The 22,071-nt window shown below is 47.9% G+C and overlaps 1 protein-coding gene across 4 annotated transcripts in view; it reads left to right on the forward strand.

The window, feature by feature from the left end:
* The window catches only part of fmnl2a (formin-like 2a), a 51,670-nt gene that overhangs the window by 5,533 nt on the left and 24,066 nt on the right, over window positions 1-22,071 (forward strand). For all 4 annotated transcript variants that reach the window (XM_084478505.1, XM_084478507.1, XM_084478506.1 and 1 more), the window contains exons 2-6: window positions 9,531-9,614; window positions 13,244-13,324; window positions 16,811-16,887; window positions 20,059-20,142; window positions 21,171-21,320. In XM_084478505.1, the coding sequence (XP_084334631.1) occupies window positions 9,531-9,614; window positions 13,244-13,324; window positions 16,811-16,887; window positions 20,059-20,142; window positions 21,171-21,320 (476 nt within the window). The remainder of the gene's footprint in view (window positions 1-9,530; window positions 9,615-13,243; window positions 13,325-16,810; window positions 16,888-20,058; window positions 20,143-21,170; window positions 21,321-22,071) is intronic.

Genomic DNA, 22,071 nt, shown 5'->3' on the forward strand with positions numbered 1-22,071 from the left:
GAAATAAGTTCTATAATGAGGACAGCACGAGAACCCACCCCTCCTCCAGCAGTGTCAGGGGAAAGTCAGGGGCCCGTGACGGCCCTCAAATCATTTATGGAGGATTAAATAATTTGCCAATGTTTCACGTGGTTGCCATACTTTGGCACAATAGCCTTCACTGTTGCATGCAGACTATATGGCATGGCTAGCGCAATAATGCGGGTGGTAGGGGCTTTTCCAGTGCTGGGAACAGGTGGTGCTGGCTGACGTGGCTTGGGCAAGGCTGAGCTGGTGTCTTTCTGCTGCTCGCAGCCAGCAAGTCAGTCACATGACGAGTGGCCCACAGCAGAAGTGGCACAAGGACCACACAATGGGAACAGGAGAGTCACCGTTGGCACGGTGCCCGTGGGGTGAAATGCATGATGGGATGCCGGGGTGAGAAAGGGGAAACGGTGGCGGGTATTAAAGACAGATTGTTGAGCCCCGATTGCTGTCGAGTAGGTGTGTTGTGGTGCATGGTGTCAGTTTGGCTGCTGAAGTGTTGTGTGTTCATGGTGTTATGCATTATCAGTGGTGGCCACAATACAAGTGTTAAACACACATGGCCTTCAGCATTAGGCTGCGTCTGATTAATCATTTATTATGTTTTTCCATGCCAGGTGTTCCTTATCTCGGTCTTTATGGCGTCATCATCACATTTTTCTTTTTTAATTTTAGGTCATGGGGCTTTGTCACGTTCTGATATAAGGTGACGGTTTATAATATAATAGATTCATCTTAGGTATTTTTACTGTCTGCTTGAGACTGAACCCTGACGGTGGTTCATTGTTTATTTGTTGCCACCATCTTGAAAGATGTTACCCTGCTTGATGCAACATGAGACTTTAGGTTTTACAACTTTTCCCAGCTGTATCCTTGCTGATGTGTAGTCTACTCTCCATACAGGAAGCGGTGCATCAATAATATGAAGCTTAAGCTCATATTAAGTCTCAAATACAGATATAAACAGATGGATTTATTCAATCTCTTGGGATATAGTCCAAAAAAATAAAAGGTTAGGTTTGGTGACTGATCCCACATCTGGAGTGCAGGAGGGAAGTCTTGTTACACATTGAACTGCCTTGCTTTATGCGGTCCTAGGTGACATGTTACATGCCTTCTCCCCAAAGCTAAAAACACTACAGCAAACTGTTGTTATGGCGGAAGATGGCTGATTACACTCTCTTGGACTCACACATTGGTAAATGGTCCTCATTTATATAGCACTTTTATCCAAAGCGCTTTACAGTGTTGACTGACATTCACCCATTCATGCACACATTCACACACAGACGGCAGAGTCAACCATGCAGGGTGACAGCCAGCTCATCGGGAGCTGTCAGGGTGAGGCGTTTTGCTCAGGGACACCACGACACTCAGCTAGGAGGAGCCGGGGATTGAACTAGCAACCTTGAGGTTTACCAGCCAACCCGCTCTACCTCCTGAGCTAATGCCAGCCAAATTGCATTGGCACACGATCATTCAACCTGGGAGTTTAATTAAAACATGACGTGTGGCATACTGTGATGGATTGGGATGCTAGATGTTATTCAACTCCGGTGCGATGCCATTAGGCTTTCATTTCCTGAATCCGCTCTGACAGCCTTTACTTTCCACAACAGAGAGAGACACTTCAATGTGTTTATAACAGACACCTTGAAGGACTCAAACTATCTATATTTGAAAGGAGAGACTGATGTTTTCTGTTTATGAGAACATATTAGTGTTCTCATTTAAGTGGAGTGGATTTAGCCTGGCTCCGCCCGCCCACCTACTTCCGCCCAAATTTCATTTTCCCTTCAGTAGTCAGTCTGGGGCTGGGGCTTGTTAGTGGGATTTTGCCCGAACAAATTTCTGTATGACCAATCAGCGAACAGAGGAAGTGGCTGAGAACGATGATGTTGAAGTAGCGACGTATTGTCAATGACAAGACCCAGCCTCGACAGTTGACTGCAAACATTATCTCTGTCCTTACTATAGAATATTAATGTAGAATTTGTAATTGTTCCTTGAACTCTAAAATTAGATGAACAAAACCTGCAGCTATCGTTGACAGACATCTTCACGCTTCATCTTGTTTTGTTTGTGTACACAGCCTGCGCATGCGCGCAACGTAGTTTTCGGCCGGTCCCGGCGTATGACATACGTCACGACCAAATGCTATTGCGATTGGTTATGGCAGATCCAGAGTGGCACTGGGCAGATCCAATAGTTTTAAACTTCAACAGACACCCGCCTCCAAGTGAGTGAACGTTTGCCAATTACAGCAGTTCCAGACCTTCTGTACAAATGAAATGAAGTACGATGGTCTGGTAGCACCAGGCTAGAGTGGATTAGGCAGAGCGATGAAAACTGGTTTTCTTGTGTATTGCGAGTTAAGAGGTAATTATGGGTCCTGGGCCTTTTCCTCAGTGATGATCCATTCTCTCTTTATTATTATGAAGCACGTTCTTTATGGTTTTATTACTTGCACAGGTCACAGGTGGTGGTTATGGCAGGATGGTGGTAGTTACGGTAGGCAGGTGGTGGTTAGGGTAGTGAAGTGGTAGTTACGGTAGTTGGGTGGTAGTTGCAGTAGGATGGTGGTAGTTAGGATAGGCTGGTGGTAGTTGCGGTAGGATGGTGATAGTAAGGGGGTAGTTACGGAAGTAAGGTGGTGGTTACAGTAGGCTGGTGGTTGTTAGGGGGTAGTTATGATAGTTAGGTGGTAGTTATGGCAGAAGTAGTTACGGCAGTTAGGGGGTACTTACGGTAGGATGGTGGTAGGATAGCTACGGTAGGCAGTTTGTACTAACGGCTATGGTAGGTGATGTAAGTGAGTGGCTTCTCTGGTTTTCTCCCAACAATAGTTAACTCACCTCAAGTGTCATCCACACCAAACACAAGGGAACCCAATGAGGGCAGGTCTGGCACCTATGTCAGAGCTAAGTACTGTGTAAACATAATAATGGTAAGCGCTGCTTACACTGAGACACTTCAGGAATGTTCCGTAATGTCTGCAATAAGTTTCAACGGTTTACTTACCCTTTCACTGTGTTGACTGACTCCCCCCTGAGGGGTTTAACAATATTATCCCAACGCATCTCTACATTTGTTGATGCTACGTGATTGTTCTTGACGTGGTAAATAGGACAAGTCAGATTACTTGTCTGCTTTTGTTCACAGGGTGGGATCTGATGTCGGAAAAGGATTAGGACTCTGAGCCAGTCTTTAGTGTCGCTGTGAATTTACAGAGGGAGACATGCTGATGGCTGATAAGCCGTCCTTGAAGTGCAACCTGAGCTAACCTCCAGTGGAGAAGTCTCCCTTTGGAAGCCTGAACGTTTGGACCCCACCTACTCCTCGGTTATTGTTCTTCTTTAGCGTAAAATATGTCTCCAGAAAGCCAAATCATTGCCCTAATCCCGCTACGGTGAGGCTTCCCCTGAGCCTCTGTTTATCGGTTACATAAACAGCGTTCCTCATTCGTAGTCCTCCCCCTCAGCCCGGACACGGAGCAGGAACTCCACCTCTGCGGCCGAGGGCTTTCGCAACCCAACATCTGGCTGGGCCGGACCCGCCTCTCTCTCTCTCTCTGTGTATCACATGTTTTGTTTGGACAGCCCAGCCCCTCTGCTCCAAACACCCTTGGACGCATTGCAGCACGAGCGTGGATGCGCGGTATCCGACACCAGGTCTCATGACATTTGTTGATCGCAGTTGTAGTAAGACACGGCGATGTTCAGGGTCACATGGGTTAATTTCTTTACATTCATGAACAGACTGCAGACATGATGAACAGATTAGCTGGGACTGGACTGGGGGGGATTCAGCTGTAATACCACTTCATTCCCAATCCGACATCAATCAAGTCCTGAAACAATAGCGTTGTTTGGCATTTGACATTCACTCCAGGACGGGTCTGATGTAAGACTTGCAGAGAAATTATCTCTTGATATTTTGTTGTCTTCTTGTTCAACATGTGTTGAGCCCGCTTGAATTCCCCTTATATCCTGCACACACCCCTCTCCTCTCCTGAGTCACACAAACACATTTGGCTGGAATGTAATGAGGAGAAGGAGAAGGAGGAGGAGGAGGAGGTGGTAGTAGTATTCCAACATTTGGTCTTTGTTGCGATTCCACGGAACAGCTTCAAAAACATAAACACTGTCCACATGACTGTGTGTGTGTGTGTGTGTGTGTGTGTGTGTGTGTGTGTGTGTGTGTGTGTGTGTGTGTGTGTGTGTGTGTGTGTGTGTGTGTGTGTGTGTGTGTGTGTGTGTTGGGGTTGGGGTCCCGGGGGGATTACAAAGCTAATCTGAGGACAGACGGGGGACACCTGTGCCCCCCCCCCCCCACAGACCGCTGAGGATTACGGCGGTATGCTGCGCTAACGAGACGGCGGCGGCGGGTGTTTAGCTAGCACGCGCCGGCCAGCCAAGTGTGTGTGTGTGTGTGTGTGTGGGGAGGGGAGGCCCCCAACCCTCTTCCCACTGACGTGTGCACCTGTTGCATCCTGTCCGTCGCTGCGGTGTTCACACGTCGGAAACGGAACCCAGGTCTCTGGGGTGTCCGGTATTGGGTCATTCATTATATCAGATGGATAGCTGGGCTGGACCTGAACCCAGCTATGGAAAACAACTGGTGCACTTTGATGGTACTTAGTGCTCTTGTGTACGTGTCCATTTTAGGAGCTCCCAATGCTAGGTTTTAGTTGACGAGCTGGAATCCTTTTCTGAACATAACATGCCCTCCGGTCATGTTCTGCTCATGTGACGCACCCGTGAACTGCATCTAATGCCCTTCGTACAACGCAGGCAAACTCAACACTTGAGTCATTTCCTGAATATTGAGCAATTTCAATATGAAAACTGGCCCATACCTGAGGCAGGTAGGTGTGTGTGCTGTCATGTTGTGGCATGCAGAGTGGTGCAACTAACCATCAGTTTTGAAGGATCCGATTAAAAGAATGACACTTTTGACACCAAGTCATAAAGTCTGTCCGTGGCCCGTGTTACGTTTCTGTCTGTCCTTCCCACTTGACTTGTACCCTGATACCCCACCCTCCCTGCTGTTGTGTCTGTCCTGATTTGCATCAACCTGGAGGGGTGGGGCGGAAGGCGGTTAGGTCAGGAGCTGATCAGCATACGCAGCGATGCAAAGCAGCTGAGATCTGCCCTGACAAACGATCGCTATTCACCTCGGGAACTGTTCAAGCACAGTGCACAGATTTTGTGTGTGTGTGTGTGTGTGTGTGTGTGTGTGTGTGTGTGTGTGTGTGTGTGTGTGTGTGTGTGTGTGTGTGTGTGTGTGTGTGTGTGTGTGTGTGTGTGTGTGTGTGTGTGTGTGTGTGTGTGTGTGTTAATCATGGTAGTGAACCTCCCCAGGGGTTTCATTAATCCCAGCTTTGGAAGAGGAGGAGGCTGTTTGTTTTGTTTCTTTCTTTTGTCTCTTGTTAAGTTGCATAAAAGACGAGAATCGCCTGCATCCTCCTCTTCATCTGTGGTTTCTGAAGTGAACTCGTAGAAGGTTATTTCTGGCGACACATCTTTGTGGAGGCTGAGGAGCTCTGTTACAGCTGCTCTAGTCCTGGTTTGAGGTCTAGCTGGAGATGATTACAGAGACTCTTAGCGGGCATTTTCTGCCCTCTGACCATGAGGCCCAAGTCTAATTTCGAACTTCTAACCCCCGGCACCATATGCTAAATCTATAATGCGTTTGCTAGATCCATGATATTTATAGAGCCATTAAGCTAACATGTTTAACAGTTCCCTGCAGGGGTGTGCTGGTCTTCTTGCATTTACCCAGCTGTGCCTTGGAGGGTAGTTCGCCAGACCTCCTAGAAGTTAGGTGGTGGTGGTGGTAGGAGGTGGAGGTGGAGTTGATGGTAGAGTTGGGTGGTGATGTTGGGCGCTGTGCCCATCTGAATCTGTCCCTATTTTGCCACTTCTTTATTTTACAACTCATTCTGCCTCAGTTCTTTTCTGGAGCAGGGAATTTGAGTTTAACAGTCATTTGTGACCTATTAAAACCCCTTATTAAATAGCAATTCTGGTGGTGGTATCTTTTGCCAGGTGTTTATTTACAATCCTAAATGCATCGTCCACACCTTTTCAGTTGGACAAATATAGTTGGACAAAAAAGAATAGTACTTTTACAATGACCTCTGGAATTACCCTTCCCTTTATGTCTGACTGCTTGTATCTTGTCTCCTTATATTTTATCTCTATCTTTGTATCTTTGTGTTGTGGCCTACCGTATATTTTCCCTTTCTTTTTGATGATTGTGAAACCTGTGAATTCCCCATGTTATCTCAAGTTATATAATGAATCACGTTGCTATCTTCTTGCTGTACAAACAATGATTAACTGTGAATAAGGTGAAATAGGAAGTGGTTGGAGATATATTTAGTGAGATTGACTGACTTACACACACACCCACGAGTCATTAATTGTAGCTGTTTCCACAACATATTTTTAACACCTTTCACACCTTTGGCATTTATAAAGGTGTATGATGCAACAACTGGAAGTCAATCGAGGACCATTTTGGCACACGACATGTAATCTTTTCATAAAGTAATCTACAGAAAGAAAGGATGCAAATGGGAAATCAGGAATAATGCAAGGAAGAATAAACTGTCTGGAAACTAATTGTGACCTGTGGTTCACCAGACCCCATCAGTATCTGGACGGAGAGATGTATCAAGGTGATGCTGACATATATACCCTTTGTATCATTGCAGCACAACTTTCAGTTTCAAGACTTTCGATTGACTATTTTGTCATACACTCAATTAAGCTCAACAGCCAGGTTATTGTTCATTCAAATCCAATAACCTTAATGGTTTTCCCTTTTTATATTCTCAGTGTGTTTACAATAGTAACACTGTCATTATTACAAAGTGTCTGAGTTTTCTATGAAGATGATTTTCCTTGTTTTGAATTGGCTTTGAGCACGCACGCACACCGGACATGAGAGCGAACGCTTGTAGACCACCCGGACCTAGTAGCGAGCTTAGTGCCCGCCGCAGCTCATTAGCAGCGGCGGGCATGTGGACCGGGAGACAAGGGTGTTTTCTGTTTTATTTATTTCCGCGTAAGTGGCGCCCTCATAAGACAGGATTCCCGGAGCTCCGTCTACCCGGCCTAGCGAGCCATTAAGAAGCCCCTCTGCAGGAATACAGCGTTCGACATGGTTACATGACCACCCGTCCATTAGTCCCTGCACCAAACAAGCCTTCCAAGATACATGTGAAAGCCCAGATAGGAGGTTCCCTAATGTGTTCGTGCTACCCCTGCTGTCCTCGGTTCTGCCTCCGCATCCAATAAGACTCTACCTCCCTCCCCCCCCCCTCCCGGCGCTGCACCGCGGCTGAACTTGTCAGCCGTTAGCAAGCGTGTCTCCTGTCTCTCCTAGCGGTTCTCAAGCTGGGTAATAAAGTGTTTTTCAGGGAAGGCATAGTGGTACTAGAGACCAGACTCTTCAGTCAATAGAACACCCCCCCCCCACCCCCTCCATTCCCATTTCCCGCCATCAGCAACGCAGGTTCAGTCAAGTTCGGTCTGTTTCTGTCTGCTGAATACTAATGAGACTCGGCATGCGGGGCATGATGGCTTCTACCACTGGCTTGTTCTGAAATAATACACGACTCTTTAACTACTCTATCTGATGAGTTTACGGTTTTGTGTGTGTGTCTGTGTCTGCCTGCTGTCTGGATAAATTCATCCTAAAGACAAAATTTGGTTACTTCATCCATCTCTTGCTGAATTGTTTTGCTGTACTTGGATTTAGAAAGCCGGCATAATGCATGATTCTGCAGATCTAGAGGAAAACAATGTTGGCATTAATAATGCAAAGTAAACACACACACACTCCCCTGTACACACAGGCGCACAAACGCACGCACTCATTAAACCACATGCATGTGGATTGGGCCGGGTGGTTCATCATCTCCGTGTTCATGATGCCGGTGCCCCACCCCCTCCCTCATGGACCCCGGTATCTTCCTCATCCGTCTTCGTCCCGCCCCCCTGGCGTGCTCCGCCGGGGAGCACAGCACTGGAAGGCCCCGTAGCTCTCTGATGGATCACCCTGTCGGTCGGGTTGGAGGGGGACTGAGAACCTCGCACTGAGCCGTGTTTTAGGGCCAAATTTCTTTTGCCTCTGTCTCCATCTCTAAGCAGCGGAAAATATCCCCCCCGCCTCATTCCTATTTATGGGCCGTGTGTAGGCTGGATGCCGTCTAGACGTGCCGCGGCGTTGGATTTCACCAAAAAGGAGTCGACCTATGGGGAGATTGACCAGGCGGACTCAGGCTGTTTATATGGGTTAGCTTCGGGGTCGTGCTGGAATGGAACATTTTTGACGTCTAGACCACGATTAACTGCTTGTCTTGGTTTCGTCAGTTGGTTGTTTTCTCCAATTGGTTGCTAGTTCTGGTCTGGGAAACGGCCGACCACTCGGGTCACACGTCCAAGGAGACCGGTTTTTATATTTCTTTTGTGTACTACATTTCTTGTTTCTAGACTTGGTGAACGCACACATATATATGTACAGGCTAGGTCGCAGCCAAGTGGTTGAGGATCTACAGGGATATCGCATAGAGCTGATGTTGAAGAGGGAAGAAAGAAACATTCGACCATGTTTATTTGATTACATATTTATGGGGAATACAGGGGGGGTTAACAGATGGATATGATCGGCTTGACCGTGACAGTTTCCCACAAATCTGTGCGAAGAAATACCTATGTAAAAGCATCCAATAGGGAAAAACTCACTCACTCACTCTCTTCTGTATCAGTTGCTTCAGACAGCTGGGCCAGTGGCTCACATTGAATGTTGAAGAAATCTATATCAGTGACGTTGTTCACATCTGTCTGGGAGCACTCCGCTCTCAGAAGAGGACATGGCAGAGCTATGTCTCTCGTTCACCTGCTATGTTGCTACACATCCCATCACTCCACATTCACCCCTGACTGCCATCTCGTTTTGCACTTAGTTTGTTTTAATGATGAGATGCTTGGTAGATTTGGTGAACTGTTCAAATGAACGGTGGATTCAGAACTTCAGGGGATGTCAGGACTTGACTTTACACTTTGAATGCACCTCTAAAGTCCTTTAAGGACATCATGCCTCTTCTGACTGGTGCCCATTGATGAAATGTGTAGGGCTGCTACCGTGTAGGATAGCTGGTAGTCATGGGTGTGTGATGGCAGGAAACAGTGAAATCAAACTTATCAATGTAGCAATGATGACTATGAATGACTAGTGTATATTAGGAGATTACGCTCTGTCCTTATGTGTGAATGTCTCCTCACTCACACTGTGAGTCATGGCTAATGTACTAAGTACGTAAATCAAGAATTAATCCGTCCTTTCTTCATTCATTTGATTCTGTCAACGACGGTCATAATTTGGACGATACTGCGCCTTGGTAGTCTAGACGTGATTCACTGGGTGGCTGGCTCTTCACAGGGTCATGGTAACTGATGTTTTTCTTCTTCTTCTTCCTCCTCCTCCTCTTGCAGAACTCCATGAACCTTCCCCCAGACAAGGCTCGGTTACTACGGCAATACGACAACGAGAAGAAGTGGGAACTGATCTGCGACCAGGTGGGTTCCGTCTCCAGAACCATAACACACTTAGCATCATCTCCGCTGTTATGCACTCATTCAAGATGTGGAAGCCCCTCTCTCGGCCATCCCTGAGCCTATAAGAACAAATAACAAAAACAATTCATAAACACACAGAGTTTCAGTTCCTTAAATCTCTGGATCCCCTTCACAAAAAGCCATAACACGTTATGCATCGTTTCCGGGCCACCATCGGGCGGATGTTTAAGCTGTTTCCTCGTGTCAACAGCCCACTCAGTAACCCGCGTTAATAACAAGCGCTGCGATGGCAGTAGAGCGATTAAGGGCCCAGTCTGGGAGCATACTTCTCCATCGCGGTCTATATCTCGACGGAGCGAGGCCTCAGTGAGGGCTGTCTCCACCCCACCGGGACCGGTCCTGCTGGGCCCTCTGATCCTCTCGTCCGCGCTCCATTACCCCCCTCTTTCATCCAGAGGGGGGCTCCGCTCCGGCCCGGGCTCGCTGGTCAAGTGGGTTAAGTGGCGCTGCGGGAGGAGGGGGTGGTGGTGGTGCGGGGAGGGAGGGAGGGAGGCATGCACGCACCCATGCATGCACGCACACACGCACACACGCACGAACGCATCAGATCGCTTGTTATGGAGGAAATGCTGAGTTGACTGCACGGCAGTATGGGAAGTGAAGGTCTCCCTGCGGGAGCGAGAGGGGGGAATACGCCAGAGTGCTCAGCTCAGCCTCCCCACACCCCACCCACTCCCACCCCCACCCAGGCCTGTGGGTTTTCTGCCGCTCCTGAGCGATGATGAGAGGGGTGGAGGAAGGAGGTGGAGAGAGGGAGGTTTGGTGAGAATGGGGTGCGTAAATGCAGAGGAGGAGGGAGATGTGGAAAGAACTAGCGGGAGGGGGGGAGGTGAAGAGATGAGGGGAGGTAAAGAGAGAGGGATAAGGAGAGGAAGAGGGCGCGGGCAAAGCTGCCACTCTAGGCTCATTTCAATCAAGGCTGAGGACTTTTCTGTTTTGACACTGCCTTTTTCATTCAATTCAATTTGAGACATGTTTTTAATGATTTTTAATTGCGTTTAGAGGTTCTTATAATGCGACTCTTTTGCATTTTATATTAAATGCTTTTAATGTTTCATGTAAAGCACTTTGAACTGCATTGTTGCTGAAATGTGCTATTTCCATAGCTTCATCTCTTATTTATTCGTGTTTTTCCTACAAGAAGTACACAAATCTCGTTGAAAGAGCAACATATTTTCCATGCCATATCTTTAGCGAATCCCTTTTAGCCCCTTTTGAACTAGAGAACATGCTGGGGTCAACAAAAATACAGTTTCTTTAGTTTGTTTCTGAAGAGCTTCAGGAATGAACAATGAGATTTTCCATAGACCCACTGCACAAAGGAGGGGATGTGAGTGGCTGGCCCTGACACACAAGTCATGAGGACGAGTGAACTCTTCACACTCTGATTTCCCAACAGCTCTGGTCCTTGGGAGCCAATCTAAAGCTCTGAAGGACCTTGTCTGACTGCTTGGTAGTTTTGTGAGGATGTTTGTGTGTAGTCTATATTTGTTCATATCAGCGGCAGCCTCGTGTTTATTTGATCCTGAACAAAGGGAAATATTCTGGTCCTGGCTCAATTAGCCTAGTGAGTAGTTAGAGATAGATTTATATAGTTTATAAACTACACTAACTCAAACTTTCCTTCTTGCTCTGGTATCGGTCTGTGTTTTGCCATCAGCATCCATCACTGGACGGCTCTGAATACAAACAACATTCTTACTACTTCTGTTTTTCATCTTTTCTGTTTCTGCACTCCTCACAGTTATCCATGCATATCTCGCGTTGCTATATGTTCTATGGGAAAAGAGCAGTGTTGAGAGTGAATTAAGTCATCTCACTCTGACCTCCTTTCTCCCCCCCCCCCAGGAAGTTGCAAAAGTCCTCATAACCAAGCATGATTCCAATTGATCCAGAAGATATTCCATACATTCCTTATTCCTGAGCTTCTGCCTAGCATGGGAAAATATTTGAGTACATTGAGTCCATGTTAGAACCCCCAGGCTAGTTTCTTAGTGTTCAGTCCAAAGTATAGTTTATGAACAGATATATGCACATGTTTTAAAGAGACTGGCAAAACTCATGAAGCGCCCGCCGACCAAAGATGCAACCAAACGCATTGGTGACGGTTAGGTTGATGGGAGGAGAATCTGTTTCCTGATAAGATGTCCTATTTCCTGTTATTGTGACAGACTCTGGCTAGGACGAATGGACGGGCATCGGAAAATCCTACACACGGCGTATTCCAGAATAAACCTTGCGACAGTTTGAGTCGAGCAGTGAAACGTGAATCTGTCAGTTTGCTGTAGACTCTATTCGGACGACATCCTCATCTCTGTCCCTAAACGTGAACACAGCATCACGGATAGCAGCACAGGACGACTCTATCCATTCAACACACACACACACACACACACACACACACAACAGGCTTCTGTATAAAGCTGGTATTTCCCATCGCTGGTGATGCAGCAAATCTTGTTACGGCGCGACGTCACTGACCGGAACCCGCCATTTACTCACTCGCTGTGTTTTGTTCTCCGTGAGGATTCCAAGCTGTCGCTAATCTCTTGTACATGTAGCCTATCCGGGACACAAAGATGGAGGATTTGAGGTAGACTAAAGGTGACCCGTTTGTTCAGGGAAGAGATGCCCAGCCTGCTGGCTAAGCTTTCGACTCACTGACTCACTCACTGACTCACGCACGCACACGCACGCACACGCATAGGCAGTGGATCTAACCAGTCAATGGAGATGTAACTGAACCCCCATAATCTCTTCAGTTTTTCACAATGTCATCAGTGCACGTTGCTTCTTTGCTTTGTGGCATCATTTAGCATTGTGCTAGCGTCCTTCGCCTTGGCTCCGAGTTCATTATACGTAGTGCGCCATGGTTACTGCGGACAAAAGGCTGGCCACCGTAAACAAAAGCCTGGCCACGTCCACACAACAGGCCCTGTGTGCCAGGATGATGCTGCTGCTTGCGCTAACATATAATCAGGCGGTTGCATTGATTGGATGATCCAGAATGACTATTATTTGCTCAAGGCTCAACGTTTTTAGCCTGGTGCAGCCTTTTGAGACACCAGCTTGTGTGAGAGAGGGCACTCGAGATGGGCCAGTAAAACCACCACAGCCGTCCCCTTATGGGGGACTGGAGTGAGGGTGTCGCCCGACAACACACACGATTGTGACTGAAAACTGTTGTGGGATTCGACTTGTGTCTTGGCACTGCCCTCTGCCAACTAAATGACGCATAACAAACTGCTTGACAGCATGGGCACTCTTATTGGTTACTGTTTATTGTAATAAATGTGGGTTGAATTGTCTAGTGGTCAGGGTGTTGGTCTTCCAGCTGAGAGGTTGTGGGTTATGTGGGTTATGTCCTGCTACCCGGACCATTGAGCAAAGTGCCCTAACCGCTACCTGATGCTTAATGATCGGTCATTCATCAGCCCTTATTTAGCATTCATTGAAGTCGCTTCGGAGCCAAGCGTCTCCTAAATGAGTATTGATATATATGCAGGGAAAGTTTTCCATTCAGCCGTTGTTTTTGTCTCGTACTAATCGTACTTTTGCTTTCGTTCTAGGAACGGTTCCAAGTCAAAAACCCTCCTCACACGTACATCCAGAAGCTCAGGAGTTATCTGGACCCGGCTGTGACCCGGAAGGTAAGACTTCTCCCTGGACCCCGTCCTCTTCCTTCCCCCCCCCCCCCCCACACGCCAGGAGATCCCCACAGCTGAGAGGTGATAGCCGGTCCCGGGTTGAGATAATCCCGGAACATGCAGCGAAGACACCACTGATCTGTGTCCCCTCTCGCATTGCGGTTTCCTGACACAAAGCATCTATCCTATCACAGTGTCCTTGAGCAAGGCGTCTGCGTCAACCCCCCCGTGCACTCGCTCCTTTGAGGGGGCTAACTGGAAAGATGGCTCGGTAAAGTGCGGCTTTTGAAAACCAGGCTACAGGGAGATGATCGTAACAGAAGGCATCAAGGCTTTTATCTTGTTGCTCCACAGTCTGAGCTGAAGGCTCACTGTCGCTAGCCGTAATGAGGCTGCCAGCCGGGTCCCGGTGTCACGGCCCTCCGTGGATGATGGACTATGCATGACATCATCCAGTACCAGCTGAGGTTAGACGGAGCAGCCAGCCTCTGCCCCTCTCCCCCTGACTCCCTGGAGGGGGGAGTAAAGAGGGACTGTGGAGAGAGGGGGGAGAGTCTGAGACAAATCACAGCCTTTTGCCAAAACTATGAAGAGTCTGCTGGCTGCGTCGGCAGGAACCAAGCAGCCAGGAGATAGACCCGTCTCTGATGATGAGCACATCCAGAAACGGTCTCCTCCGCCAACGTCTCTGTACTTCAGGAGGAGAAACTCCTGCTGGGTCTGTCTGGTGCACGACGACGGCGATGAAGGATATATGACACAGGCACGCTTATGTTTACACAAGGGGGGTTATATTAATGAGAGAGCAGTTGGAAGTTGACACAAAGAGGTAGATGACAGTTTTGGCTTCAGGATATTTGGTTCCTCTGGAGGCCGTCTGAAATCAGGTTGATCTCCATTTTGAGAATGCGACAATATTTTGACTTGAGTGGATTTTTTGGTGACTTTTTTGGAGGGGAAAATACAATCATCAGTTGCATGGAAATGATGACCCGTCACCCAAATAGTGTCAATTTCCCCACACGTGGCTAAGAAAGAGAATCCTAATCAAGGTCTAGCTCTCAGCCGGCCTTGTATCCATTCGTAGACGACCCTTCTCTGTACAGAGAAAGTCTGGTTAAAAAAAAAACTAAACACTGGCCTTTATTTGTCTTTCGGCGCTCGGTCCTTCTCCCTCCGAGGCATGTGGGAGTTGTGGTTCAGGACAACATCTTCCCTGACGGTCTGAGAGGGCCTTGTGCGTCCTCCACCACACGGGTTAACCTCTGCAGCCTCAATGTCACGCTCCAGCAGGAGTCATGTGTTCCACCGAATGCTCCATAGCGTGCAACGGATCGCTAGGGTGAGTCCCAACATTCGGAGGTGGAGAGGGAGAGGGAGGGAGGGAGGGAGGGAGGGAGATGAGCATTATGGCAGTGGGATACGAGATACGGAGAGAGAGAGATGAGGGGACATGGAAAAAGAGAGATGGAGATGCACAGAGAGCCAACAATAAACATCATGTAGATGGGGGAGAACGAGAGTTATGTTTGGCCTTTTTCTCTCTCCCCCGTTTTTCTCCCTGCATTCCTGATCCAACCCCCTTTTCTTCAGACTCAAACAATTGCCACTTTGTGCCTCCGTGAGGGAGCTGGAGGTCGCTGCCTTGTCTCCCCATAGGCCGCGGTGCATTCCTCTGGGCACCTCCCAACCAATCAGCAGCCTGGGAGGAAGAGCCCCGATACAGCCAAGTCCCCAAGAATGTATCAGCCATTGATTTCTTTCCAGGCTGACCCCTCCTCTGCAGACTGTCTCCCCGCCCACCTCCTTCTCCTCCTCCTCACCCGTAACCCTGTCTCTCTGTTATTCACTTTAAATCTTGTTTTTTCCCTTTCTTACCTACCCTCTTTTCATACACCACTTATTTACTCATTTTTCTCCCTCTTCTTCTTCTTCTTCTTCTTCTTCTTCTTCTTCTTCTTCTTCTTCTTCTTCTTCTTCTTCTTCTTCTCGGTCTGTCTTTCTTCCTCCCTATCTCCCTCCCTCCCTCCTCCCTCCTTCCTGCCCTCCGTCGGTCCGTCCTGCAGCTGGTAGCACTTAGTGTGGAGTGTTGAGTAAAGGGGAGGGAGGGAGGAGAGAGACCAACTCTGGGAGGCTGCGCAGTACCCCTTAAGTTCTCTCACTCTCAATTTCACGCCGACACAAAAAGGACTCCTCCCCTAATAAAAACCCCAAAAAACATCTCTACGTGTGCCTTTTATAGACACACACACACACACACACACACACACACACACACACACACACACACACACACACACACACACACACACACACACACACACACACACACACAGAGCCCATAAGGGAAGGAGGGAACGGAAAATAAGGAGAAATATATTTAGTAGGGAGAGGGTGGGAAGTGATCTGCTCTGGGTGGATGTTAATAACAGGTTAACTCCGGTCCCTCCCGTCAGACATCATGGAAAGTGTCCGCGCCCCCCAACTTTAGCTCCGTTCTTGCTCCTCCTCTGCTCTCTTCATCGTCCTCTCTCCACTCCTCCTCTCCTATATCCCTCCTCTCTGCCTCTTCTCCTCATCCTCTCTGCCTCTCCTCTTCACTCCCTCCTCTCTCCACTCCTCTTCTCTCCCTCCTCTCTCCACGCCTCCTCTCCTCCTCTACCCCCTTCATCCTCCGCTCCTCATCCTCTCCTCTCTCCACTCCTCTCCTCTCTTCCTCCTCTCTTCCGCCTCCTCGCCTCTCTCCACTCCTCTCCTCTCTTCTTCCTCTCTTCCGCCTCCTCTCTTCCTCCCCCGCTCCTCTCCTCCCTGTCTGTGAGAATGGTTCCAGCCCTGATTCGTCAGGGAAGCTGTGTGTCTCCAGTGGGCCGTGTTCTCAACACAGCCCTAAACACACACATGTCATTGGCTCATTTTCTCATGGATAGTTTGGTTGCTCGAGTTGCAGCAGCTTCGTGTTTTCATTTTGGCCCGCCTTATTTGTCTACCTTTTTTTTTTTTTCCCCCCCGGATGATGAAAGCCTTGAGAAAAGTCTGAAAATGTGTTCTGACTTTTTGCTGTTTCTCGACCTCAGACACTTGTGGCTCACATGTGCATAGTTAATTGTGTGTGTTTACTGTGTGAGTGTGTTTACTGTGCTTTAACATCAGACATGTAGGAGCAGGTGCCGACGATAAAACGTCAAACACGTTATAGTCAAAGTCTCCATTTTCCCGTCAACCTATATTTATTATAAAATGATTATTGTCTTCATACAATACCTTCAAGCATTTAAAATAGACAGCCAGCCTTAAAAACGCCTGAACTGCTTTTTCGCTAGGACAGGGGGTCCCGATGACATTATGAAAGGGTCAGGGGTCATGCTCAGGCTCTCTCTGTCTGACCACACCATAGAGTGGGCTTTCCTTATTGCTCTGGTCTTTGAGCTACCGCTGAGATTCAGCACCCTCCTTTTCCTGATGAAATATTTACCCGCATTTCCTCCCCAGAAATTCAGACGACGGGTCCAGGAGTCCACCCAAGTCCTCAGAGAACTGGAAATTTCATTACGGACCAATCACATAGGGTGAGTCACACAGTGAGTGTGTGTGTGTGTGTGTGTGTCAATGTGTGTGTGTGTGTGGTTGATGTATATTTACGCACACATTTATGTGTGACTCAAGGCTGCGTTGTAATGTAAAATGCAATAGTGACGTTTTACAGCAGCAGTGGATTCTGGGGGGAAAAAGTCTGACATTCCAGACACCGAGAGACACAGATGTTTACACTAACCCCCTCCCCCCTGACCCCCCCCCCCATAGACTCAACTCCCCCTCCTGCCCCGTCTGAATGTTGTACCGGGAGACATGTGGTTCTCTCACAGATGAACGTATTGATTGTGTTGGAGCCCTCACCGAGACAGGAAGAGGAACCAGCAGAGCCATCTTGTCCTCGTTCTGTTCTCCCCGTCTCACTCCTTCACCATCCCACCGTCTGCATGTCGACGCAGCTGTTCCACATTCCTCTTGTTTTTATATTCTTGGTGTTCTACATTCCTGTTGTGGAAGACATCACCGTAGAGGCCGCGGCCTCCGTCTTTCCGACAGGCCTTCTCACCCGGCTTAAGGGGATTGATTTAGTGCTTCACTGTCTTCAGGCACGGATCAATACGTCGATGGGTGTCCGCCATCGTTAGCGTCTCTGGAGGTCTCCCTCATGGTTTCTTTTTAAGTGATTAGGACCCTGATCATAGTAGATGGTGAGTCATAGACGTGCATTAGCATTAGAGATTAGGCCCGGTTAGGGGTGTAACAATACACTCATTCGTACTGAAATTTTTCGGTACGGGTCTAACGGTTCGATGCGTGTTTCATTTCGGTACTACCGAAAAAAAAAAAGTTTTTTTCTCAAGTTTTTATTTATTTATTATTATTATTATTTTTTATTATCACACACTCTGTGACACTCTGACACTCTGAGTGTCTTGTCTTGTCCTGATGTTTTGTGTTGAGGACCACTATGGAAATAAATCCTGGACTTGATTGTGTTTTTATCCTCAATTGTATTTTATGTATTTTCATTTGTGTTAGGCATTTGTTTGATACAATTTAATAAATCAAATCAAAATCCAATTGTTTAATAAAAATAAAATAATAAAAACTGCTGTACCGAAAAACATATTGAACCATGACTTAAAAACCGCGGTACGTACCGAATCGTGACTTTTGTGTATCGTTACACCCCTAGGCCCGGTGCATTCTGGGACATGTAGGCGGGTCTGTAGTCTGTAGTGAGGAATAGAGGTTTGATGGATCAGTGGTGGTGGTGTGTGGTGGGGGGGGGGGGGATCTGGATAGCGTCTGTCGTTGGGAGGACACAGACTGCTAACCCTATCAGGGACAAGATACACATCCACCAAAACACCCCACCACCGCCGCGGGCTGCTACACCAACAGGCTCTGAGAGGCACACACGCTATCTCTGCTTCGATCACTCCTCCTCCTGTCGACTATCTCTTCATCTCTTTGTCTCTCTAATGCTCACACACACCCAGTTTTTTTTTTTATGCTCGCACACCAGCCAGATCCAACCACACATTGTCTGCAGGATCTAACTAAAGTCAAACTCAAAGGGTGTGTGTTAGTCACGATGGGGCCGGTTTATAAACACAAACCTGGGCCCGGCCCTGTGTCCGAGTGACTTCATTTTAGTGATAACAAACTAGATGACCTCATTAAACCAGCCCATCTCGATGAGATAATGATCGTTATTAGTCTGGTGGGAGGCGATATGGGTGGTGGTCAACCAGACAATGGATAACCACATCTCTTTTTCTTTCTCCCTCGAAGGCGAAGATGAGCAAAACCCATTACTCAGTCATAATAGACGGCCTGTTCTGTCTGTTACTGGTGCTGCTGATCTCTCCTAACCCCCCCCCCCCCCCAGGGCTCCCAGTCTAGTTCACTGCTGGGCCCATCGGCATCACTCTCCCAGCATGTGGTCAATGGAAGAAGGGGCGTGTGTGTGTTGGGGCGAGGGGGCTGGTTAGTTAGCATCCCTGTGTAATGATTACTTTGTAGCTTCTCAAGGTCACGCCCTCTGACCTCCACCCTGACCGCTGTAACACACAACCCCACCCACCCCTCCACACCCCCAGCCCATAGGCACCCGGGCCCTAACCCCTGCCTCCAGGCAGTCTCCGCAGGGCCAACCCTCGTAAAGAGACCCCCAGCATATGTCCCCTCCGTGACCCTTATCATGCCGCGCCACTTTGAGCCCCCCCCTTGTGCATCGTTGTGTCTTAACACTCTGCAAATGTCTCTTAACGATGAAGTGATCAGCCTGTTAACGGCACCATCGGCTAATGTAATGGATTAAAGATGTTCTGCTAATTACCTCCCCTCACTGCTCATGAATACCGACTGATCACCGCAGGGGGGCTGGGCCGCCATCTGAGAGACTCTGCCCTCTCCCTCCCCCCCCTCCCCTCAAAAGTCCAGGCCAATTATGAAAGCAGGGATCGGCTGAGCAGCCTGTCTGCGTAGGATCAGCGGGGGACACACGCGAGCAGAATCAAATCGATGATACACGACGAAAGGCCACCACGGAATGGCCAAAACTAATTGTCGTGTGTCTTGTACCTTTCGATTTTCTTCTTTTGTGTACAAAGAAAGAAGTTAAAATGACACTCTGCTGGCGTGCGTGACTGCACCTGGCACTCCTGGGTGTATTTGCCAGCTTGTGTTGGTTCTGCAGTGTGTGTCTGTTAGAAGGCTCAGCAAGTGGTTGTTAACCTCTGGTCTCAGTCAGCAGCAGGAATGACAACAGGGGAATAATAGGAAGAACATATGCTGTCATGCTAGAGCAAGCCTTCCATTATGTTGTCGTGTGCTGAGATGTACCGATTACGTCTTCATTGAACGCTTTCGTTCATAACTGATCCTTTGTGTGTGTGTGTGTGTGTGTGTGTGTTTGTGCACGTGTGTTTGAGTCACACAATTGACGTGACTCTAAATGCAATAATTGTCAAGAAAAAGGAAATCAACATTTATTTTGGTTACCATCTGTTGTTTGCGAAGAGAACTGTTTTTCTCAGGTTCAGAAATTCTTTAATATCCAATAAAGTCTTGTTCTCAACACAGACACCTCCTACATTCAATCACAAGCCACCGATATGTAAACGGGACTAAAACATCAGAACCAGTCTGACCCCTTCAGCTCCAACTGGTTCAAACCGCTCTGTGGGATCTCTCCACAGGTGGGTCCGAGAGTTCCTGAATGAGGAGAACAAAGGCCTGGATGTGCTGGTGGAGTATCTGTCCTTCGCCCAGTATGCCGTCACGTAAGTCCCACAACCCCGCCCCCCGCCCTACACACACCCGCCCCCCCCCCCCCACCCGAGGCCACTCCGCCCTCCACACCACCTCGGACATCCAGACACTCGCTCACAACGTGCAACAATGCTTTCCTTTTTCCTGCCCTGGCACTACACACACACACACACACACACACACACACACACACACACACACGGCAGCGAGACGGCCCGCATGTCGGGAGCCCTGAGTCACCGGGGGCCCCTGGCCCGGCGTCGGGCCCCATGTGGCACCCCGCTACAGACCGCTATTCATACCCACTAGGGTGCGATCATCACAATACAAACTCCTCCATTCAAGGCCAAACAGCCATGCCAGTAAAAAATAAGTTTAATTCATGCCCTCTTCTGTTGGACAGTATATTATTATGGTCTGGCCCTGGCAAACGAGGGTTAGAGCGGTATAGGGTTGCTTCAGCGGCCATATGAGTCCCCTGGTGGCTTCCATCAGATTCAAACTATGCCTGTTTGTGGCAGGGGCTGATTCTAATAAAGTGTGGTAACATTTTATGATGGGATTCTTAAATGCCATCGAAACAACTTATTCCTAAATATAGAGACTCGGCCAATAGAGACTCAGCCCCGATGGAATCGACCCATTTATGTAAACTCAGACCTGGTTAAATATCGCTGTTAAGGCGACATTCTTAAACAATGCATGTTTGCTGCAACTTCTTTTTTTTCTGAATGCCAATGGTTGGCATTCCCAGTGTCTGCTCCTCCCTCGTGTATCCATCTATCCATATCCTCCTAATCTGTCGCTATCAGTAGAAAGAAAACTGCTGTTGGGTTTCCCTGCCATTTCAAGATGAACATTACCCTCCCAAACAAAGCACACATCACTACAGTTGAGTGAATCAATCATGGATCCACCATTAGGGTTGTTGATTCATAGTAACTGATATATATCTACCGAGACACGACCAACACAAAGTGTACTTTACAAACCGGGATGAGCCAAAAGTCACCTATCCAACACTGTCGCGGTTCTGCAGGTTTGACGGCGACTGCGCGGAGAACAACATGGAGAACTCGGTGGACAAGTCCAAGCCCTGGAGCCGGTCCATAGAGGACTTCCACGGCGGAGGAACCCTGCCCTCCAACGGCTCCGGGATCAGCCGCTCAGGGAGGCACTCCACACTACGGTAAGCCACACTGGACACAAATACAACTACGAAGACCCACCCTGAAATAATGTAACCAGACACATTGTAAACTAGTATAAGTAGACCCACTGTCAACTAATATAACCAGACACACTGTAATATAATATAAAGTAATATAAATCTGAGCAAATATAACTAGAAACATTGTACAGAAATATAACTAGACACACTGAACACAACTATAACTAGTAGGGATGGTTCGGTTCACTGGTCCCGGTTCTGTGCACTAGTCAAGGTTCGGGTCATGTAGGCCTACGACACATTGTAACCAATATAACTAGACACACTGTAAAATATAGAGATACACTGTATTCTAACATAACTTAACATGCTGTAAACAAAGATATGGAGACAAAAATGAACCAAGATATACTCCTTTACACTAATACATCTCGACATGGCAACACACAAAGGCAAACGCACATAATCACCACACACGGTCAACATTGTTCTGTCTGTCTGAGAACCACAGCCCGTAGCAGTCCGTACATTTACATTTCTGAACGGATTTGTTTTGTAGTATTTCTTGACTGTTTGCTCCCAGTGCGGAACGGCATTACAGCGGGAGTATTTTCAGTAGTCACACGTTTCATGTGACGTCTGAAAGCCCCTTTATGTGGTCATGAGGCATGGTCGACTTTGAAGGGCTCAAGGCACATTTCTAGCTCTGCACAGTAAACCAAATACATGTTTTGATGGATTAGTTGACTCTGGGTGTTTTTCAAACGTT

The sequence above is a fragment of the Micromesistius poutassou genome (genome assembly GCF_964030765.1).
Source record: "Micromesistius poutassou genome assembly, chromosome: 14".
Classification (NCBI taxonomy): Eukaryota; Metazoa; Chordata; class Actinopteri; order Gadiformes; family Gadidae; genus Micromesistius; species Micromesistius poutassou.